The following is a 19,125-nucleotide window of genomic DNA, read 5'->3' on the forward strand; positions in this document are numbered from 1 at the left end:
GAGGTCACAGATGAAAAAGAATGAACCAGAGTTGGTAACTGTCAAAATTAGGAGATAGGCTCATTATATTATTTTCTTTATTTTCACATGTTTGAAATTTTTCACAATTAAGTTAAAAAGAAAACAAGTCTTAGGTATGCTAAAATCAAATCAAGAAGCGTTTATTCAGGGGTGCCTGGGTGGCTCAGTAAGTTAAAGCCTCTGCTTTCTGCTCAGGTCATTGGGATCAAGCCCCACATCCCATCCGGTTCTCTGCTCAGCAGGGAGCCTGCTTCTCTTCCTCTCTCTCTCTGCCTGCCTCTCTGCCTAGTTGTGATCTCTGTCAAATAAATAAATAAATTCTTAAAAAAAAAAATTAAAAAAAAAAAAAGAAGAAGAAGAAGCGTTTATTTACTTACCAGAAGCCTGACTAGCACTTAGTGCCAGTGTATTGGAGCTAGTTTAGTGATTCTACTTCCGCAGAGCAGAAAGATATGGTGAAAGACCACATAAAGCCTTTAGGAGTCAGAGATTAGAGCTGTAGCCATTTAACATTTCAGTTCATCAATAATTAAATAAAAATTAAGATTCTTAAGGGGCACCTGGATGGTTCAGTCACTTAAGCATCTGACCCTGATTTCAGCTTAGGTCATGATCTCAGACTTGTGAGATCAAGCCCACATGGAGCTCACGTTGGATGTGGAGCCTGCTTAAGATTCTTTCTCTCTCCCTCTGCCCCTCCCCCCTTTTCCCTTTAAAAAAAAATTTAAAATTCTTCAGTAAAGCTCTCACACTACCCATATCTCAGGTGTTCAACAGCCGCATGTGAACAGTGGCTAATGTCTTGGAAATTCAGATGTAGAATGCTTCCATCACCATGAAAAATTCTATTGGACAACAATGGTCTAGAGTTCAAATCCTAGCAGCCACTGAAAATAACAGCTTGTATCACCGGCCTAACTATAGCCTCAACTATATCATCAACCACCATGCAGGGTTTAGGTAAGAACTGAATACAAACTTTATAAAGCACCTGAATAAGCACTCAATCTAAGTGTTTAAATAGGGGCACGTGGCTGGCTCAGTCAGTGGAGCATGTGACTCCTGAGCTCTGAGTTCCAGCCCCACATTGGGGGTAGAGTTTACTTTAAAAAACAAAACAAAACAAAAAATTTAAGTTTAAATAAAGCACAGTGGTATCAGTTACAGATTACAATATTTATACCTAACCCAGATTGAGCACAGAGGAATATGAAAGCAGAAGCTAAATTAAATTATACAATCAAGGGGAACGAAGGGTCTGAGATGATGGAAATGTTCTAATCTTGAAAGGGGCATATAGGTTTCACAGGCATATGCAATTATCAAAATGAATAGAACAGTACCCTCAAGACAACTAATAAAACAGTACACTCAAGACCCGTGCATGTTACTGTATATTATACTTTGACTTTTGAATTTTTTTTTAAAAAAAGAAAACAGAGGGACCCTTGGGTGGCTGAGCATGGAGCCTGCTTCTCCCTCTGCCTGCTGCTCCCCCCGCTTGTGCGCACATCTCTCTCTCTCTGATAAATAACTAAAATCTAAAAAGAATCTCCATTTACAACACTAAAAGTCTAGTAATTAGACTGAACTTATCAGGTCAAAAATCAATTCACCCTTCTATACAATTTGCACCCTGAGGGATTATATATCAAGTATTTTTGTTTAAAAAAAATAATTAAAAAAAGAGAGAAAAAGAAAACACAGAGGGACACCCGTATGGTACAGTCAGTTAGGCATCCAACTCTTGGTTTTGGCTCAGGTTGTGTTCTCGGGGTCATGAAATCAAGTTCCAAGTTGGGCTCCATGCTCCGCACAGAGTCTGCTTCAGACTTGCCTTCCTTCCCCTTCTGACCCTCCCTGCTGCACTTTCTCTAAAATAAATAAATAAATCTTTAAAAACCAAACAACAACATAGGATCTCTACCTCTATCTTCTTTCCCAAAATTATTTTAGTTGCTACTTCCATTTGCAGACAATATATTGTCCTTCTCATACAATTTCTGACAAACCACAAGCACCATGAAAAGAAATCCTAAGGATGACTTCTCTCCTCCTAGTTTTATACTATTTTTTTTAATGTTTCTCTTATTTCTACAATAAAAAAACGAAACTAAGATCCACTGAGAGAGAGACTTAACAAGTCAAGGCTATTTTATAGTCTCTAGTCAAAAGAAACCCTAAACATCATCTGGTGCAAGTGGTCACATAGCTCCTATGTGCTGCCAGCTCATTCTATTAAAATGTTTTCAGATATACTGAGCCAAAATCTCACTCTACCTTCTGTTTACTGATTTTAGCTCTGTAAGAGTTCAGTTTTCTGGGGCACCTGGGGGACATAGTCGTTAAGCGTCTGCCTTCAGCTCAGGTCATGTTCCCAAGGTCCTGGGATCAAGCCCCGCTTTGGCTCCCTGCTCAGCGGGAAGTCTGCTTCTGCTTCTCCCTCTCCCTCTGCTGCTCCCTCTTGCTTGTATTTCCTCTCTAGCGGTCTCTCTCTCTTGTCAAATAAATAAATAAATAAATAAGATCTTAAAAAAAAAAAAAGTTCAGTTTTCTCTTTCAGGCTAACCATTCTTGTTCTTTAACTGTTCCTTTTAAGAAAGTTTTAAGTCCTGGGGCGCCTGGGTGGCTTAGTGGGTTGAGCCGCTGCCTTCGGCTCGGGTCGTGATCTCAGGGTCCTGGGATCGAGCCCCGCATAGGGCTCTCTGCTCAGCAGGAAGCCTGCTTCCTCCTCTCTCTCTCTGCCTGCCTCTCTGCCTGCTTGTGATCTCTCTCTGTCAAATAAATAAATAAAATCTTTAAAAAAAAAAAAAGAAAGTTTTAAGTCCTTTAACAACCTGGGCCACTCTCTGAGGTTAATACAGTATTGTTTCCATACTTGTATAATTTTTCAAAACTAGTAAAATTTCTAAAAAAAGAAAAAGAATCATTTAAATGAGGTTTGTAAATTTTATTTTTCTAAATAAACCATTTTTTTTTAAATTGTATTTACTATTTCACAAAACAAAAGGCATTTCAGTATTTTAAAGTAACAAATACACAGTCTCAGAATAAAACAAAGAAAGTTCTGTAGGAATTTTACACCAATATTTTTGTGGCATATCAGCCTGAGGGAGTCTATATCTTTCTTAAATTTTGGACACAGAAGTTAAAATCTGATATGGTCTCACTAGCAGCGGAATTCAATGTGACAATCACCATCTGCTTTCTGAATACTACACCACTGTTAATGCATTGTAAAATGTGTTTTATCTTACATCTTTTTTTTTTTTTCTCAGTATTCAACTACATCACCTGAGAAAAAAGTTGAAGATTTCAGATTCTGCTTAATACGAACAGAACTCTGCTAAAGAAATGCTGTTAGCTATGAGCTCTAATGCTAGAGATAGGACAAAATTCAGTAAAACTCATAAGTACATACACATTTGATAGTCAACTATATAACAGAACATTGTAATTATTTCAATAATAAATACTTCCAAGAGAGTCTGAAGAGAAACAATGGAGTGGCCATGAAGACACAGAAACAGAAGTATAATCAATTACTCAGTTTATATGTATAAAACCTGAACTGCAATTAAAAAAAAAAAAAAAGACACCATTATTGACAAGCATAGCACATAAAACCAAAACTAAACTCTTTATAGCATAAAGGCTGCCCACTAATTTCTAAACACTCCACAAATCCTCACAAAAACCACAGGCCAAGAAAGAGAGTAAACAAAATCACCCAAAGCCAGCTTCATAAGATGAGATAAGTAAAATATTCCAGCTTGCATATATGTGCATAGCCACCCAAGATCAGAAGCTCCCACAGGAACTGAGCAATAAAACAGGGCCAAAGTGGTGACTGAATATATGTAATATTACCTAGGATTCACTCAGAAGAAGGCCCCATCTTGAAAGAAAGTACTTAGATACACAATGGATGAGAATAATGGCTACTGGACATCAAGAAGAAAGGCTTTAAAGTCTGTGAAGACCATCTCTTCAACAAATGGTGTTGGGAAAACTGGACAGCAACATACATAGGAATGAAACTGGACCACTTTCTTATACCATACACATAAAATTCAAAATGGATGAAAGACCTAAATGTGAGACATGAAACCATAAAAATACTAGAAGAGAACACAGGCTGTAGTTTCTTTGACATTAGCATTAACAACTTCTAGATATGTCTCCAGAGGCAGGGGAAACAAAAGCAAAAATAAACTATTGAGACTGTATCAAAATAAAAGGCTTCTGCAGAGTGATGGAAACAATCAACAAAACAAAAAGGCAACCTAGTGAATGGAAAAAGATATTTGCAAATGACATATGAATAAAGGGTTAGTATCCAAAATACATAATTAATTTGCAAAACTCAACACCCAAAACACAAATAATCCAATTTAAAAATGGGCAGAAGACACAAAAAGATACTTCTCCAAAGACATACAGATGGCCATCAGACACATGAAAAGATGCTCAATATCACTTACCATCAGGGAAGAGCAAATTAAAACTACAATGAGGTATCACCACTTCACACCTGTCCAAATGGCTAAAATCAACAACACAAGAAACAACGGGTGTTGGCGAAGATGTGGAGAAAGGGGAACCCTTTTGCACTTAACTGTGGGAATGCAAACTGGTAGCCACTGTAGAAAACAATATGGAGACTCCACCACAAGTTAAAAACAGGAACACCTGAATGGCTCAGTCGGTTGGCTGAGCATCTGCTTCAGTTCGGGTCATGATGCCAGGGTCATGGGATGAAGCACATCAGGCTCCCTGCTCAGTGGGGAGTCTGCTTCTCCCTCTGCATGCGCTCCCACCCAACTTGTGCTCTCTCATGCGTGCTCTTTCTCTCAAATAAATAAAATCTTTAAAAAACAAAGTTAAAAATAGGGGTGCCTGGGTGGCTCAACTGGTTAAGCATCTGACTCTTGATCTCAGTGTTCTGAGTTCAAGCCCCATGCTGGCTCCATGGGGAGCCCATTTAAAAAAAAAAAATTAAAAATAGGGACACCTAGCTGGCTCAGTTGTAGAGCATGCAACTCTTGATCTCAGGGTTGTGGGTTCACACCCAGTGTTGGAATTACTTTAAAAAGAGAGATTACTTAAAAAAAGATGACTTAAAAATAAAATCTTTTAAAATTTTTTTAAAGATTTTATTTATTATTAGAGAGAGAGAGAGAGAGAGAGAGCGAGCGCATGAGCACAGGCAGACAGAGTGGTAGGCAGAGGCAGAGGGAAAAGCAAGCTCCCCGCTGAGCAAGGAGCCCGATGTGGGACTCGATCCCAGGACGCTGGGATCATGACCCGAGCCAAAGGCAGCCACCCAACCAACTGAGCCACCCAGGCGTCCCCTTTTAAAATTTTTTTTAAGATTTTATATATTTACTTGAGAAAGAGAGCAAGTGAGAGAGAGCATGGTGGGGGACAGGAAAGCGGGAGAAGCAGACTCCCTGCTGAGCAGGGAGCCCAATGTCAGGGCTCAATTCCAAGACCCCTGCATCATGACCTGAGCCGAAGGCACACACTTAACCAACTGAGCCACCCAGGCGCCCCTTAAAAATAAAATCTTAAAAAGTTATCCAGCAGTTACACACTAGACATTCACCCAAAGAATACAAAAATACTAATTCAAAGGGATATATGCACCCCAATGTTTATAGCAGCATTATCAATAATAGCCAAATTATGGAAAGAGACCAAAGGTCCACTAAATGATGAATGGATAAACAAGATGTGGTATGTATACACAATGGGAACAATGGGATATTACTCAGCCATAAAAAAGAATGAAATCTTGCCACTTGCAATGACATGGGTGGAGGTAGAGCATGTTAGGTTAAGTAAAATAAGTCAGAGAAAGACAAATACCATATGATTTCACTCACATATGGAATTTAAGAAATAAAACAAATAAGCAAAGGGGAAAAACACAGGCAAACCAAGAAACAGACTCTTAACTACAGAAAACTGATGGTTACCAGAGGGGTAAGATGGGTGAAACAGGTGACGGAGATTAAGGAGTATACTTGTGATGAGTGCAGGGTGATGTATGGAAGTGTTGAATCGCTATATTGTACACCTGAAACTAACGTTACAATGTATGTTAGCTGGAATTTAAATAAAAACTTAAAAAACAAAAAAGATCAAAGACGACAGTTTTAGCAAGGCATAGCATTCTGGGAGAAGGAGGCACCTTAGAAGAAGGAATTGACACTTGAAAGCGTAACAGAGACAGAAACCACTGAAGATGAAGACTCTACTAAAATAATGATAGAACAATTGGGAGATATATAATTATTTAAAAAAACGATTCACTGTAGCAACAAAAGAGGGTGCTCTCTTGAATTAAGAGACTGAGGAAGCCACACAAACCTCAGTCCAAAAATAAAACTGTCCAAGGGCGCCTGAGTGGCTTCAGCTGGTTAAGCATCTGCCTTCAGTCATGGTCTTAGGATCCTGGAATCAAGCCCCGAGTCGGGTTCCCTGCTCAGCGGGGAGTCCGCTTCTCCTTCTCCCCTTGACCCTTCTCTCCCCCCCTCAAATAAATAAAATCTTTTTAAAAAAATTAGAAATAAATAAAAAATAAAATTGTCTAAGCGTTAGTCTAGTAAAATCCATCACAACCTGCCAGATGCCCCTATATCAGTTATTTCTTAATAATAATAGGAAAATATAAAACAGGTACAGGTACAGACTAGACTGAAGTAAAGAAACAAGAGAAACACAACTGCATCTCAGAAATGAAAACTAAACTTCAAGATATATGATCTAAAGTGATAGAAAATAGGAATGCTTCTCAAGTAAGTGAAAAACAAATAAATGTGAAAAGAATCCAAGGAAAAATAAAAAATAAAAGGAGATCAAACAGGCAAAGATTATCAGAGAATAAAAGAGAACTAACAAACTCTAATTGTACCTGAAACCACATACCAGGGAAAATTTATCTAGAACAGTTAACAAAGAGACATAATCCTAGTAAAATGATATAAGGAAAACTCCTCAGATCTCCAAAAAGACCAAATCACCCACAAAGAAAATCACAGTGGCATCAGCAATATATACAAGCTAGAGAACAGGAGGGCAATATTTTCAAAAAAACTTAAGACATACATCAAAGGTTTTACATTCAGCCAAACTGTCTTTCAAATATCAAGGCTACAGAAAAACAGTTTAGCCATGTATGAACTTAAAAGATTTCCATAAGCACTGCTGAGGAACGTCTAGTGTACAATGAGTTTTATCCAACCAAGGGATGATTGGGAAAACTTCAGCTAACGGTCTGCTTGTGAATATAAACTATATTTACTTACAGAACTAAATCTAAAACAAAGGTATTGATGAGGGTGAAAGAACAGTACATAAAATTACATACTCTCAACCAAGTAAAAATCACTTTAAAATGTCAAAGGAAAAGAGACATGGGAAAAAATGTAAAGCAGAATAAGCTCATTCACTGCCTCATACGTAAGAAAATGAGAATCAGTGGATTTAATTTACAGCTAACAAATCAAACAGCAAAAGCCTAAATAAAAAAAAGAGGATTAAGAGAACTTTTCAAAGGTAAAAATATAAAGGTAACTAAGTAGATATAAACCTACCTAAATACCAAAAAATATACAAAACAAAATAAAAATATCAAACAGAATATAAGACACATAAAGATAACATAAAACAAAAAGGAAATCAATAAAAAAACTAAAGTTCTTTTTTTTTTTTAATAATTTTTTTTTAAATTTATTTATTTGACAGACAGAGATCACAAGCAGGCAGAGAGGCAGGCAGAGAGAGAGGAGGAAGCAGGCTCCTTGCCGAGCAGAGAGCCCGATGCGGGGCTCGATCCCAGGACCTTGAGATCATGACCTGAGCCGAAGGCAGCGGCTTAACCCACTGAGCCACCCAGGCGCCCCCTGAAGTTCTTAATACACTACACCTACAACAAAACAAGTACTAATTCACATGCTTAACCATTTGCCAGGCACTTTCATATGTGTCTCACTACACGACCTGTGAGGTGTGTCAGAAAAGTACTCTTTTATCTGTTTTTACTCGTAAGGCAAACTGAGTCTTAAAAATAGTAAGGAATAAAACAAAGCTGAGCTAGGATTCAATTCCAGAATGCTTTTCTTTCCACATCAGGTTCCCTCTACTCAACACTAAAATTGTTTCAAAACACAAATTTAAGAAATGTGTACTGTTTGTTTCCTGTTTTTAAAATACTATATTCCCACAAAAAATCTTTAGGATGAACTGGCCTGAAACTTTTGATATTCTGGGACAAAGTTTCTCTTTAACAAGAAAAACACTGAAATAAGTTTAAGTCTTCACAGTGGCAGTGGCAACTAAGATGGCAAAGAATGTGACACTATCTCAGGTCTTAAATGCAAGAAGTTCTAACTTAGTAATCCAAATAATCACATGCCAGAGTGAAGAAGAGTTACCCAAACCTAGGCTGTGTGATCACTATAACACAAAGTTAGATAATGTATAGTCCGTTCTGCTATAATGCTTGTTTGGAAAACACATGTTTGTTCCAACATCACTGACACAGTAAGGAGTATTTTGAACACACTAAATTTCAAATTTCGTGATTGTTTCTGTGAGATTTTGTCCATCAGAAATACTAGGTGAACAAAGAAAACTGCACTCAGCTGAGACAAACCACATAGGCTTGTAGAGGACAGACATACACCTCAAACACCTACTAGCTTCATCAGTTCTGGCTGTGTTATGAGCCACACCCATCCCTATCTAGTGTTACAACTTTCCCTCAGATTTTAGGTAACTTTCCTTCCATTACTTCAAAACAATCCACAAGCTGCAGTCCTTCTGACACTCCCACAAACTTCTGGTCTTTCCATGGTAAAATACAGTATTTATTCTATGATATTTATGTATTTGTTAACCATTTAACATGTGTAAAAATTGTGCTATCATTTTAATTTGGTTCTTACCTTTGCTTTTTTCACTAATGAAAAAAAATTTTTAATATTTTATTTATTTAGGGGTGCCTGGGTGGCTCAGTGAGTTAAGCCTCTGCCTTTGGCTCAGGTCGTGATCCCAGGGTCCTGGGATCGAGCCCCACATTGGGCTCCCTGCTCAGCAGGGAGCCTGCTTCCCCCTCTTTCTCTGCCTGCCTCTCTGTCTACTTGTGATCTCTCCGTCAAATAAAATCTTAAAAAACAAAAAAAAAGATTTTATTTATTTATTTGAGAGGGAGAAGAAGGGGATTCCCTGCTGAACAGGCAGCCCATGCAGGGCTCGATCCCGGTCTTCAGGATCACGACCTGAGCCAAAGGCAGACACTTAACCAAATGAGCTAGGTGCCCCTCACTAATAAAAATTTTTTTGAGTGTTGTGCCTAACCCCATTTTTTCCGTAAGCCCTGTGGTTTTTATTGCATGATTTTGCATAGTGCAGTGACTTTCAGGAACCCATTTGTCCTGATACAGCGCAAGTGACTCTATATAAAGCAATCAGAAATCTACTTTTAACAATAACGTAAGTATGAGCTATACTTATTACAGTTTCCTTAAAGGAGAGATGCAAGGTTTATTTACATCAGCTCATGTGTAAGAAGAGCCTAACATAAAATCTGGCTCAAAATAATCTTCAATAAATGCCAGTTTACTTCATTTCCCCTCTTCTTAAAGATTCTGACTCAGTTTCAAAGCAATGATACTCAAAGATGATCTTGTAATCTCCAACGAGATCTCTCTGAAAAATAAAGAGTATCATATTAAGTGGAAGCCATTACTGTAAGGAGAAAAAAATTTTTTTAACTGGAACAACCATGTGTGGAAGTAAACAACAAACCTTAAGGGTTTTTTTTCTAGGTCTATACTTTTAAAAGCAAACTTTCATTTCTCCTTTGATATCCAACACATGTAGATAGAATAATTCTAACAGATAACACAGGAATATTTAAATAATCTCCTACATAATGGAATCTTCAAGATTTAAAATATCACTGGCTAGGGGCGCCTGGGTGGCTCAGTCGGTTAAGCCGCTGCCTTCGGCTCAGGTCATGATCCCAGGGTCCTGAGATGGAGTCCCGAATCAGGCTGTCTGCTCAGCAGGGAGCCTGCTTCTTCCCCCTCCACCCCCAACCCGCCTGCCTCTCTGCCTACTTGTGATCTCTGTCTGTCAAATAAATAAATAAAATCTTTAAAATATCACTGGCTAGAGGTGCCTGGCTGGCTCAGTGGGTAGAGCATGCAAATCCTGATCCTAGGGTGGTGGTACAAACCCCATGTTGGGCCTAGGGCTTACTCAAAGAAGAAAAAAGAAAAAAAAATCATTGGCTTGAACTAAGATTGTAATTTCCCCAGTAGGCTTTGACAGAAATTTCAAATTATCTCAACTGAAAATGTGTTCCTATTATACTAACTGAAGAAAATTTCAGTGGAATAGAGCATATCAGGCAACAAAAACATTAATCTTTCCATCATTTATTTCTATACTACAATTTTTTTAAAAAGATTTTATTTATTTGACAGAGAGAGACAAGCAAGAGACAGAACACAAGCACAGGGAGTGGGAGAAGGAGAAGCAGGCTTCCCGCTAAGCAGGGAGCCCAAAGCAGAGCTCAATCCCAGGACCCTGGGATCACGACCTGAGCTAAAGGCAGACACTTAACAACTGAGCCACCCAGGCTCCCCTATACTGCAATTTTTATTTTATTTTTAAATAGTCAAAAAAAATTGCTTTATTAAATTAAAATTTTAAAGAATTATTTTATTTCCAAATTAGCAGGGAACAATATAATTCCTATCTTACCTAAGGAGGAAAAATCATATGTAACAAGTTAAGCTAGTTTTTCAAAAGTTAAAACTTCAACACAAGTTTGCATTATAAAACAGCTTAGATGTTAGGTATACAGCTGATATTCCAGGGAAATTCCCCAAAGTCAAGAATACAATCACAGCATAAAATTCCCTCCTCACCAAACCCTAATATTTATATTAAGAACCAACACTCTTTTAAACCTCTTCACAGGAGCTTCTCACCATCAGCACTGGCAAGTGACATTCTTTTCAAAACTATTTTTCACTAAGAATCTTAAGTTTTTCTCTCTTCAGTAGGGCTACTGCCTATAAATAGACAGCAAAGTTGTATTTAGATGTGAATGTTGATGGCTGGCTAGGCTCAATGATTAGCTATGCGGCTTGCTCTGCCACACCAGCCTCCCAGCATACCTTTCCAATTCCAAAAATTCAACTTGATCTTTAGATTTTCTGCAAAACACTTACAAAGCAACTTTAATCTACAAAAATGTCCCTTCCTGTTTTATGATATCACATGCACTGGTCCTCAACCCCAAATGTCTGTTGGAATCAGTTACAGAGCTTTCTGAAACTAAAGATAACTGAGCCTTACTATCTGATTCAGCAGGCTCCTCACGACAAACATCCTCATTTAATCCAGATGCCATTTTTTCCTCCAGTGCTAAAACAACCAAAACAGAAACAATAAAATTTCCTCTTATTATACTGTGACTGGAGAAAGGCCATGTAAACAAACTAATACTATGATTCATTTGTAAATGAAACTTCTAAGGTCTTACCGGGTAATACAGGTTCTGCCTGATATCCTACCATTACCTCATGTAACAATGTACTCTTCAATGCCAAGGCCCAGTAACTCCCTTTTTTCAAAAATCTTTATATAAGAACATAATCCAAAGAGCTTTCTCTCTTGTTACTGTTTATACACTCATTTTATGCAACAAGTACTTATTCAGTGTCTATTATGGTACATTATTCTAACCAATGGGGGTATAGTAATTAACAGAAAAAAGGTCTTATCATCATAAAACCTACATTTTAATTATAGAAGACATGTGATAAATTACTCACACATATATGTCATATGGTAATAAAATGATATAGAAAGACATAAAGTAAGGAAGAAAATAAGATTGAGCTGAGGAAGACTTCTGGTGAAGGAAGGCCTCTACACATCATTTAGAGAACATTTGAGCAGAATTCTAAAAGAAGAAATGTGCCATGCAGGTATCTGATGGGGGAGAAAATTCTGAATAGTCCTTTGCATATGATCCCTTATATAACCTGGCTTTTTATGTCCAAAACCACTTTCAGGTACAAAGACGATATATTTGATTCAATGCTCTGTGAGAACTGCATTGTCAGAGGCACAAATATTAAAGGAAATAATGCACACTAAACAAAGAGATCCCTTTAGCTAAAGCAGGTTGGCCAGTAGTTCTCCAGTCCTCCAACCACACAGGGCACCATGCCTGCCTCTGCGGAAACTGTCTTTTAACCAGTGCTTCAAAGTAATAGCTGGGATAGCAATTCTATTATCACCAAATAACTTAGTTTGTATAATCCCCAATAATGACCCAAGACTGCAAGCCTTTAAAATATCCACAGAATCAAACATTAAATTCAATTCCCTGTTAAAGTTCTGTATGCTTTTCTGAACATAAAGTGTTATCTCCTACTATTAAAAACTAAACTGCAGGGGGCACCTGGGTGGCTCAGTTAGTTAAGCGTCTACCTGAATTCACCTCAGGTCATGATCCCAGAGTCTTGGGATTGAGCCATCCAGCCTACATTGGGTTCCTTGCTCAGAGGGAGCCTGCTTCTCCTTCCGCCTGCGGCTCCCCCTGCTTGTGCTCTCTCTCTCATTCTGACAAATAAATAAAATCTTAAAAAAAAAAAAAAAAAAACTAAACTGTGCTCAATTCTTTTTTTTTTTAACCAAAGTATTCTCCAAATAATCTGCATAAACAAGTACTTTAACCTACTCTCCAACCAAAAGAATCACTTTGAGACACTTCAGGTTTCTAACACAATAAACCATTTAAAAAATATGTTTGGGAGCACCTAGGTGGTAGAGTCAGGCCACTGATTATGTCAGCTCAGGTCAGGATCTCAGGGTCTTGAGATCAATCCCATGTCTGGCTCCATGCTAGGCATAGAGCCTACTTAAGTAAGATTCTCTCCCACCCCCCTAAAAATTAAAAACAAAAAACAAAAAAAAAACCACACACGTACAAACACATATGCTTTGTCATTTAAATAAAAACATCTCTTTGTTTGTTTATTCATTTTACATCCCATTCCAGAAAGGATTTAGGGCATTAGTATAAATGCAAACAAACAAAACCATGAATTCACCACATTAAGGAAAGGTTTTTTTTCTCCTAAGATTTTTACAGACTTTTACAAAGAGCATTTTGCGTATTTTATAATATAGTGCAGTATAGGGGTGCCTGGGTGGCTCAGTGGGTTAAGCCTCTGCCTTCAGCTCAGGTCATGATCTCAGGGTCCTGGGATTGAGCCCCACTTTGGGCTCTCCACTAAACGGGGAGCCTGCTTCCCTCTCTCTCTCTGCCTGCCTCTCTGCCTACTTGTGATCTCTGTCAAATAAATAAACAAAAAAAAATTTTTTTTTAAATAAAAAAATATATAGTACAGCATAGCAAATTTACATTTCCTTTTCTAGTACACTTCCAGGAAGAAATTTATTCTGGCTTAAACATTTGATTACCTACAGTGTACAAAAGAAAAGGACTTCAGGGGCACCTGGGTGGCTCAGTCAGTTGAGCTTCTGACTTAGCTCAGGTCCTGATCCCAGAGTCCTGGCATTGAGCCCAACATCCGGCTCCCTGCTCAGCCCTGCTTCTCCCTCTCCCTCTGCCCCTCTTCCCCTACTCATGTTTTTCACTTGCTTTACCTTCTCTCTCTCAAATAAATTAAAAATTTTTTAGAAAGAAAAAGAAAAATGACTTCACTGTAGGTAAAACTTTGTTTCCGTTTCTTTATTTTTTTCTCTGTTACATTCTGAACACATGCAGGGCAGGCCAAAGCACACTAAAACCAATTTCAAGGTTACTGTCCACATTCAGTTGCCAAAACTACAACTGTTACATAGAAATTTAAATCAACAGACCTTCCATGTACACATGGAAATTTTCTTGACAATTCCTAATCTTAATTTCATCTGCAACTAAATCCAACCTAAGTATTACTGTAAAAAGAGCACTTCTTCCCAAATGCAATAAATCATATGAAATAATTTACCTACAATCTGTAGGTACCTATAATACATCTAGTCACCTACAATTATTACAACACCTTCACCTAACTCCCTCTACCTACAACCAAACCCCCCACCCCACACCACCACCACCAAACAGACAAACACTAGGCAGGTATGGTACAAATGCCCTGAGCTAACAAAAAAAACTGATTCTTGAATCTAACACTAAGTGTTAACCTTAATCTCAGTCTGCTTTCTTAATAAAAAATGTCTCCACCTTGGGAAGTTTCAAGAATAAAGAAGGATCCACAAAGGGCACTGTCCAAAACGGCAACCACACACCACCACATGTGGCTATTTGAATTTAAACTTAATTAAATTTAAAAATTGAATTCCTCAATCACACTAGCCCTATTTGAGGTGTACAACAGTCACATGTGACTAACAGCTACCACACTGGACAAGGCAGATACAGGACATTTCCATCATCACAGAAAGTTCTATTGTGCAGTGCAAATGGTAAGTTTTCAGTAAATCACAAATGTTATCACCATGCTACACTAACTTCTCTTGCCACTTTTCTAGGAAAGAAAAATTCTGTCCTCTAGATTTTTAACTAACAACATAAATCATTCAGGCAAAAGTCCAAAACAGATTAATGATGTAAACTATTTTAAGTGCTCCCAACACAGGTTTTTTGCCCTTATAACTCACATTAACTCCTGAGAAAAAAAGAACGGCAGCAGCAACAGTCACCAACCTGGCAACACTTGACTGCAAAGCATCAGGGTATACCCAACTTGTCCAAGTGGACTAAAATCTAAAAAGGTGTGAATTTCATTCCACTCCAGCAACTCATTTCTCCTACCCTTAACCTAGATCCTAAAAAAGTGGTATGGAGATCTGGTACTGTTCTCAAACTATTTAGATAAACAAATAGCATCATGAGGAGGCAAAGTCACAATTTTCTAATGACTTAATTTTCCAAATCATTAAAATCATGTATAATTACAACAAAAATCTCACACACACAAAAAAAACCCCACTCCTGATAAACACACACAACTCTTGTTTAAAGTAAACTCCTATATGTTACATTAAATTCATGGCCTGCCCTTTCTCTAGACAAATCACACACAAGACACATTTTGTAGACATTCTGACCAATTTATAACAATTCTTCAGTCAGAAAAGAGTTAAGTAACATGAAAAAAGGGCCCAATATGCAACAAAATTGAATTTTATTATTTTTTAAGATTTTATTTATTTGACAGAGCACAAGTAGGGGGAGTAGCAGGCAGAGAGAAAGGGAGACAAAGGCTCCCTGCTAAGCAAGGAGCCTGAGGTAGGGCTTGATCCCAGGACACTGGGATCATGACCTGAGCCAAAGGCAGGCACTTAACTGACTGAGCCACCCAGGCGCCCTCAAAACTGAATTTTAAATATCAAAACTAAACTAGAACAAGCCAGGAAAATCCACTACAGAAACTTTCTGGGTCTCCTTTGAAAAATAAAGGCAAAAACATATTTCATTACTTTGAAATTGAGGTTTCAAATATTTTAAAAATACAAAACGAACTTCATTTCCTAAAGGAATTTACTACAAACAAGTATGGTACAACTAACAAAGTAGCAGCTCAAAAAGTGAATACTACTGGAATGATTTAACAGTTACCAACCCAGCAACACTTGGTTTACAGGCATTAAGTATGCCCAACTTTTCAGAATTGGCGGTCTTAAAATCAAAAGGGCTAACATACCATAAAAACTGAGGAATCAGAAGGAATTTTGAAAAAGCAAATACTAACTATACTTTTGGTTCGCAAAGTTTTCTTCATTCCTAACGTAACAGAACAAAAAGAACACTCTATCCCCTTCTCTTTAGTAATTTTCACGTTTCTTCTGCATATACTGTATCATAATAAATCCTTTAGCACTTCGATTTTAGCAATGAACTTAAAAGTTCTGCCCCACCCCACTATCACGAGAAAAAAAAAAATGTGCAAAATGATTAATGAAGAAATGCTATTCTATGAATGGTTAAACTGTGGTACACCTGTATCACAGAATTCTACCCAACAATAAAAAGGAACAAACTAGTATTAATACACCCAACAACTGGGATGTGTCCCAAGGAAATTGGGACAAACAAGGCCAATCCGGGGTGCCTGGGTGGCTCAGTGGGTTAAGCCTCTGCCTTCCGCTCAGGTCGTGATCCCAGGGTCCTGGGATTGAGCCCCACATCGGGCTCTTTGCTCAGCAGGGAGCCTGCTCCCCCCTCTCTCTGCCTGCCTCTCTGCCTACTTGTGATCTCTGTCAAATAAATAAATAAAATCTTTAAAAAAAAAAAAAGGCCAATCCTAAAAAGTTATATGCTGTATGATTCTTTTCAGTAAACATTCATGAAATGACAAAATCATAGAAATAGGAAACAGAACAGTTAGTGACTGCCAGAGTTTGGGGGTAAAGGGGATAGAAAGCAGGTAGGAGGGTGTGGTTCTAAAAGGGCAACAGAGGGATCCTTGTGCTTATGGAACCATTCTGTATACCGACTGTAGTGGAGGTTATGTAATTACAATTGCGATAACACTGCATAGAACTAAATACACACACAAATTAGTACAAATAAACTCAAGAAATCTGAATAAGATTGATAGAGTATATCAATGTTATGATATTGAACTACAGTTTTATAAGGCGTTAGCACTGGGAAACTATGTAAAGGGTACAAGGGATCTCTGTATTATTCCTTAAAACTACATGTGAATCTAGTTATCTCAAAATAAAAAGTCTGATTTTTTTTTGAAAAACTGCTACCCTAACAATTGGGATAATTTGAATATGAACTGGATATTCCACAGTACCAGGGAATGACTGTTAACAATATTACGGATAGACAGGAAAATACCCTTATTGCTGGAGCATTTATGGATTAAATATTATGCCTGCTATTTACTCTTATGTGTATTGGAAGAGCAAGAAGCAAATCTGGCAAAACGTTACATACTAAATTAAGGTAAAGAATTCATGAGTGCTCCTTGTACTCTTCTCTCAACTTTTCTGCTTGAATTTTTAAAAAGAAAAAGTTAAGGAGTAAGATTTAAGACACATTTTTACCCTGAAAGTATGTTACAGTCGAACTGACACACCAGTTGGTCTTTTAAAAGATTTAAAAGTAGGAATGCCTGAGTGGCTCAGTGGGTTGGGCTCCTGCCTTCAGCTCAGGTCCTGGGATCTAGGCCCGCTCAGCGGTAACCTGCTTCTCCCTCTACCTTTGTCTCCCACTCCCCACTTCTTAGGCATGCTCACGCTCTCTCCCTCAGTTAATCTTTAAAAATAAATAAATAAATAAATGAATAAAGGATTGAAAAACAAATGAATTGTTCTATTAAAACTATGTGAGAGTTCCATCTACCCTGGTTATTCCTAAAACCAAAAATGGCAATAAGAATTTCAAAGGAAAAATTACTTGGTATTGGATGTGACTTTCTGGTAAGTTTTTCAACATAAATTGACTAAATCTGTAAAGCATATGGATATTTTTGTACAATCAAAGTTAGTTCAACATGGATTACTCCTTTCTATTTCTAGAAGACTGGATCCCCAAAATTGGTCTACTTTTCAAATAATTGAAGCAAATTAAAATTGCAAGGGAAAACAGCTAACACTTTCATACATACACTCCAAGTTTTTTAAAAGTTTTAAGTTTGTCAGCTAATTCTTTCATAAAGAAATCTTCGCATGAAGGGGCAACCCACACACTAAATGCCAAACTAAAAATGTGCCATGATGTATTAATCACGGCGCCAAGGCCACAAGATATATTTTACAATGTCAACAGTCCCTCCAAACATCACTGTATTTTATAGTATTAAAAATGCAAACCGCACACATCTGAAATGTAAGAAGTAAGTGTGAGCTCGCGTCAATAAAATCAATCTCAAAAGTTCTTAAGTTGCCTTTGCTGCTAAATTTTTGCATCAGTGTTAATACACTTCAGTCTCAGAAAATTCGCGTCTAGAACATCTAAACCAGAAACTCCATAAACTTTTCACTTCCAACCGGACCGCCCCCTCGCAGTGGGCCCCACCTCCCGAGTAGGGTATGGGGTGGGGCTGTTTCCCGCTCGGAAACTAAGAAATAAATGTCCCTTCTCCATACAGAAACGAGGAGAAAAGGCCGATAATCTGCAGACTCAAGTATGAAACTAACTACAAGGAGGCAGTCGTTTAGAAAGCTTCTTTTCCTCTACTAAATCCCTTCCTTCCCTCCTTCCAGGTCATTCAGTGACCCGGGGCCCGGGCGGGGACAGGTGAATATCAAGAGAGGAAGAGGGAGGGACGGACCATGGGGGGAGAGCCGCGCTTGGGCAATGAATGAGCTGTGCCGCATCCGCACCACCTGTTCCTTACAAGGGTGCCACCGCGACCTACCGGCAGTGTTCCTGCACCACCCCGGTCGCTACTCCTGCCCGTGTTGCCCGCTTCCCGGCTAAAGGCCGGGCCTGTCCTCCCTTCATTCGGGACGGATGAAAACCCGCAGTCTAGGAGCTAGGAAAACGGGGCCTACTCCGGAACCACGGCCTCCGAAGCGTGGAGACAGGAGGATGAAGCCCGTGGCCCGGGGCGCGCGGGGCGAAGTGGGAATCACAGGGAAGGGACGAGGAGATGCATACTGCTTGACTAGGAGTACGAAGGCGGGTTTCCTGGCGGAGGTGGCCCGGTGCCCGCCGGGCCGAGGTTAGGGGTGACAGGCCCGTGTACCGGCTAAATCCTCCCCACTTTTTGCCCAGAGTCTCACACTTACCAAGATCCGCTTGAAAAGAGCGTTCTCCTTGGGCGGGAGGCTCACGGCCGGCATCGTTCCGGCTCCTCCCGCTGCTCCCGCCACCGCCCGGCTCGGTCAGTCTGTTTGTCCGACCGCCGCCGCCGCCGCCGTCGTCGTCCCCTGGCCGCTTCAGCCTTGATTGCCCCGATCCACCGCCACCACCAGGCCTCGAGTGTCACCGCGTCACCCAACCCCGACACCCCCCTTCCCCTCGTTGTCTTTTTTCCTTTCTCACTTAACGCTGCCGCCGTCTCCCCCCCCCCCCAC

The 19,125-nt window shown here is 39.0% G+C and overlaps 1 protein-coding gene across 2 annotated transcripts in view; it reads right to left on the reverse strand.

Annotated features, from left to right (window-relative positions):
• LOC111149127 (N(alpha)-acetyltransferase 15, NatA auxiliary subunit) overlaps positions 1–19,066 on the reverse strand; it is an 82,513-nt gene extending 63,447 nt beyond the window's left edge. The window contains exon 1 of one of the 2 annotated variants that reach the window (XM_022506061.1): positions 18,838–19,066. In XM_022506061.1, coding sequence (XP_022361769.1) covers positions 18,838–18,891 — 54 coding nt within the window. In that variant the 5' untranslated portion in view covers positions 18,892–19,066. The remainder of the gene's footprint in view (positions 1–18,837) is intronic. The other variant, XM_022506060.1, reaches the window with a different exon arrangement.
• Positions 19,067–19,125: the final 59 nt, after the last annotated feature.

This window comes from Enhydra lutris, unplaced genomic scaffold (genome assembly GCF_002288905.1).
Source record: "Enhydra lutris kenyoni isolate GAN:26980312 unplaced genomic scaffold, ASM228890v2 scaffoldscaffold21, whole genome shotgun sequence".
Taxonomy (NCBI): Eukaryota; Metazoa; Chordata; class Mammalia; order Carnivora; family Mustelidae; genus Enhydra; species Enhydra lutris.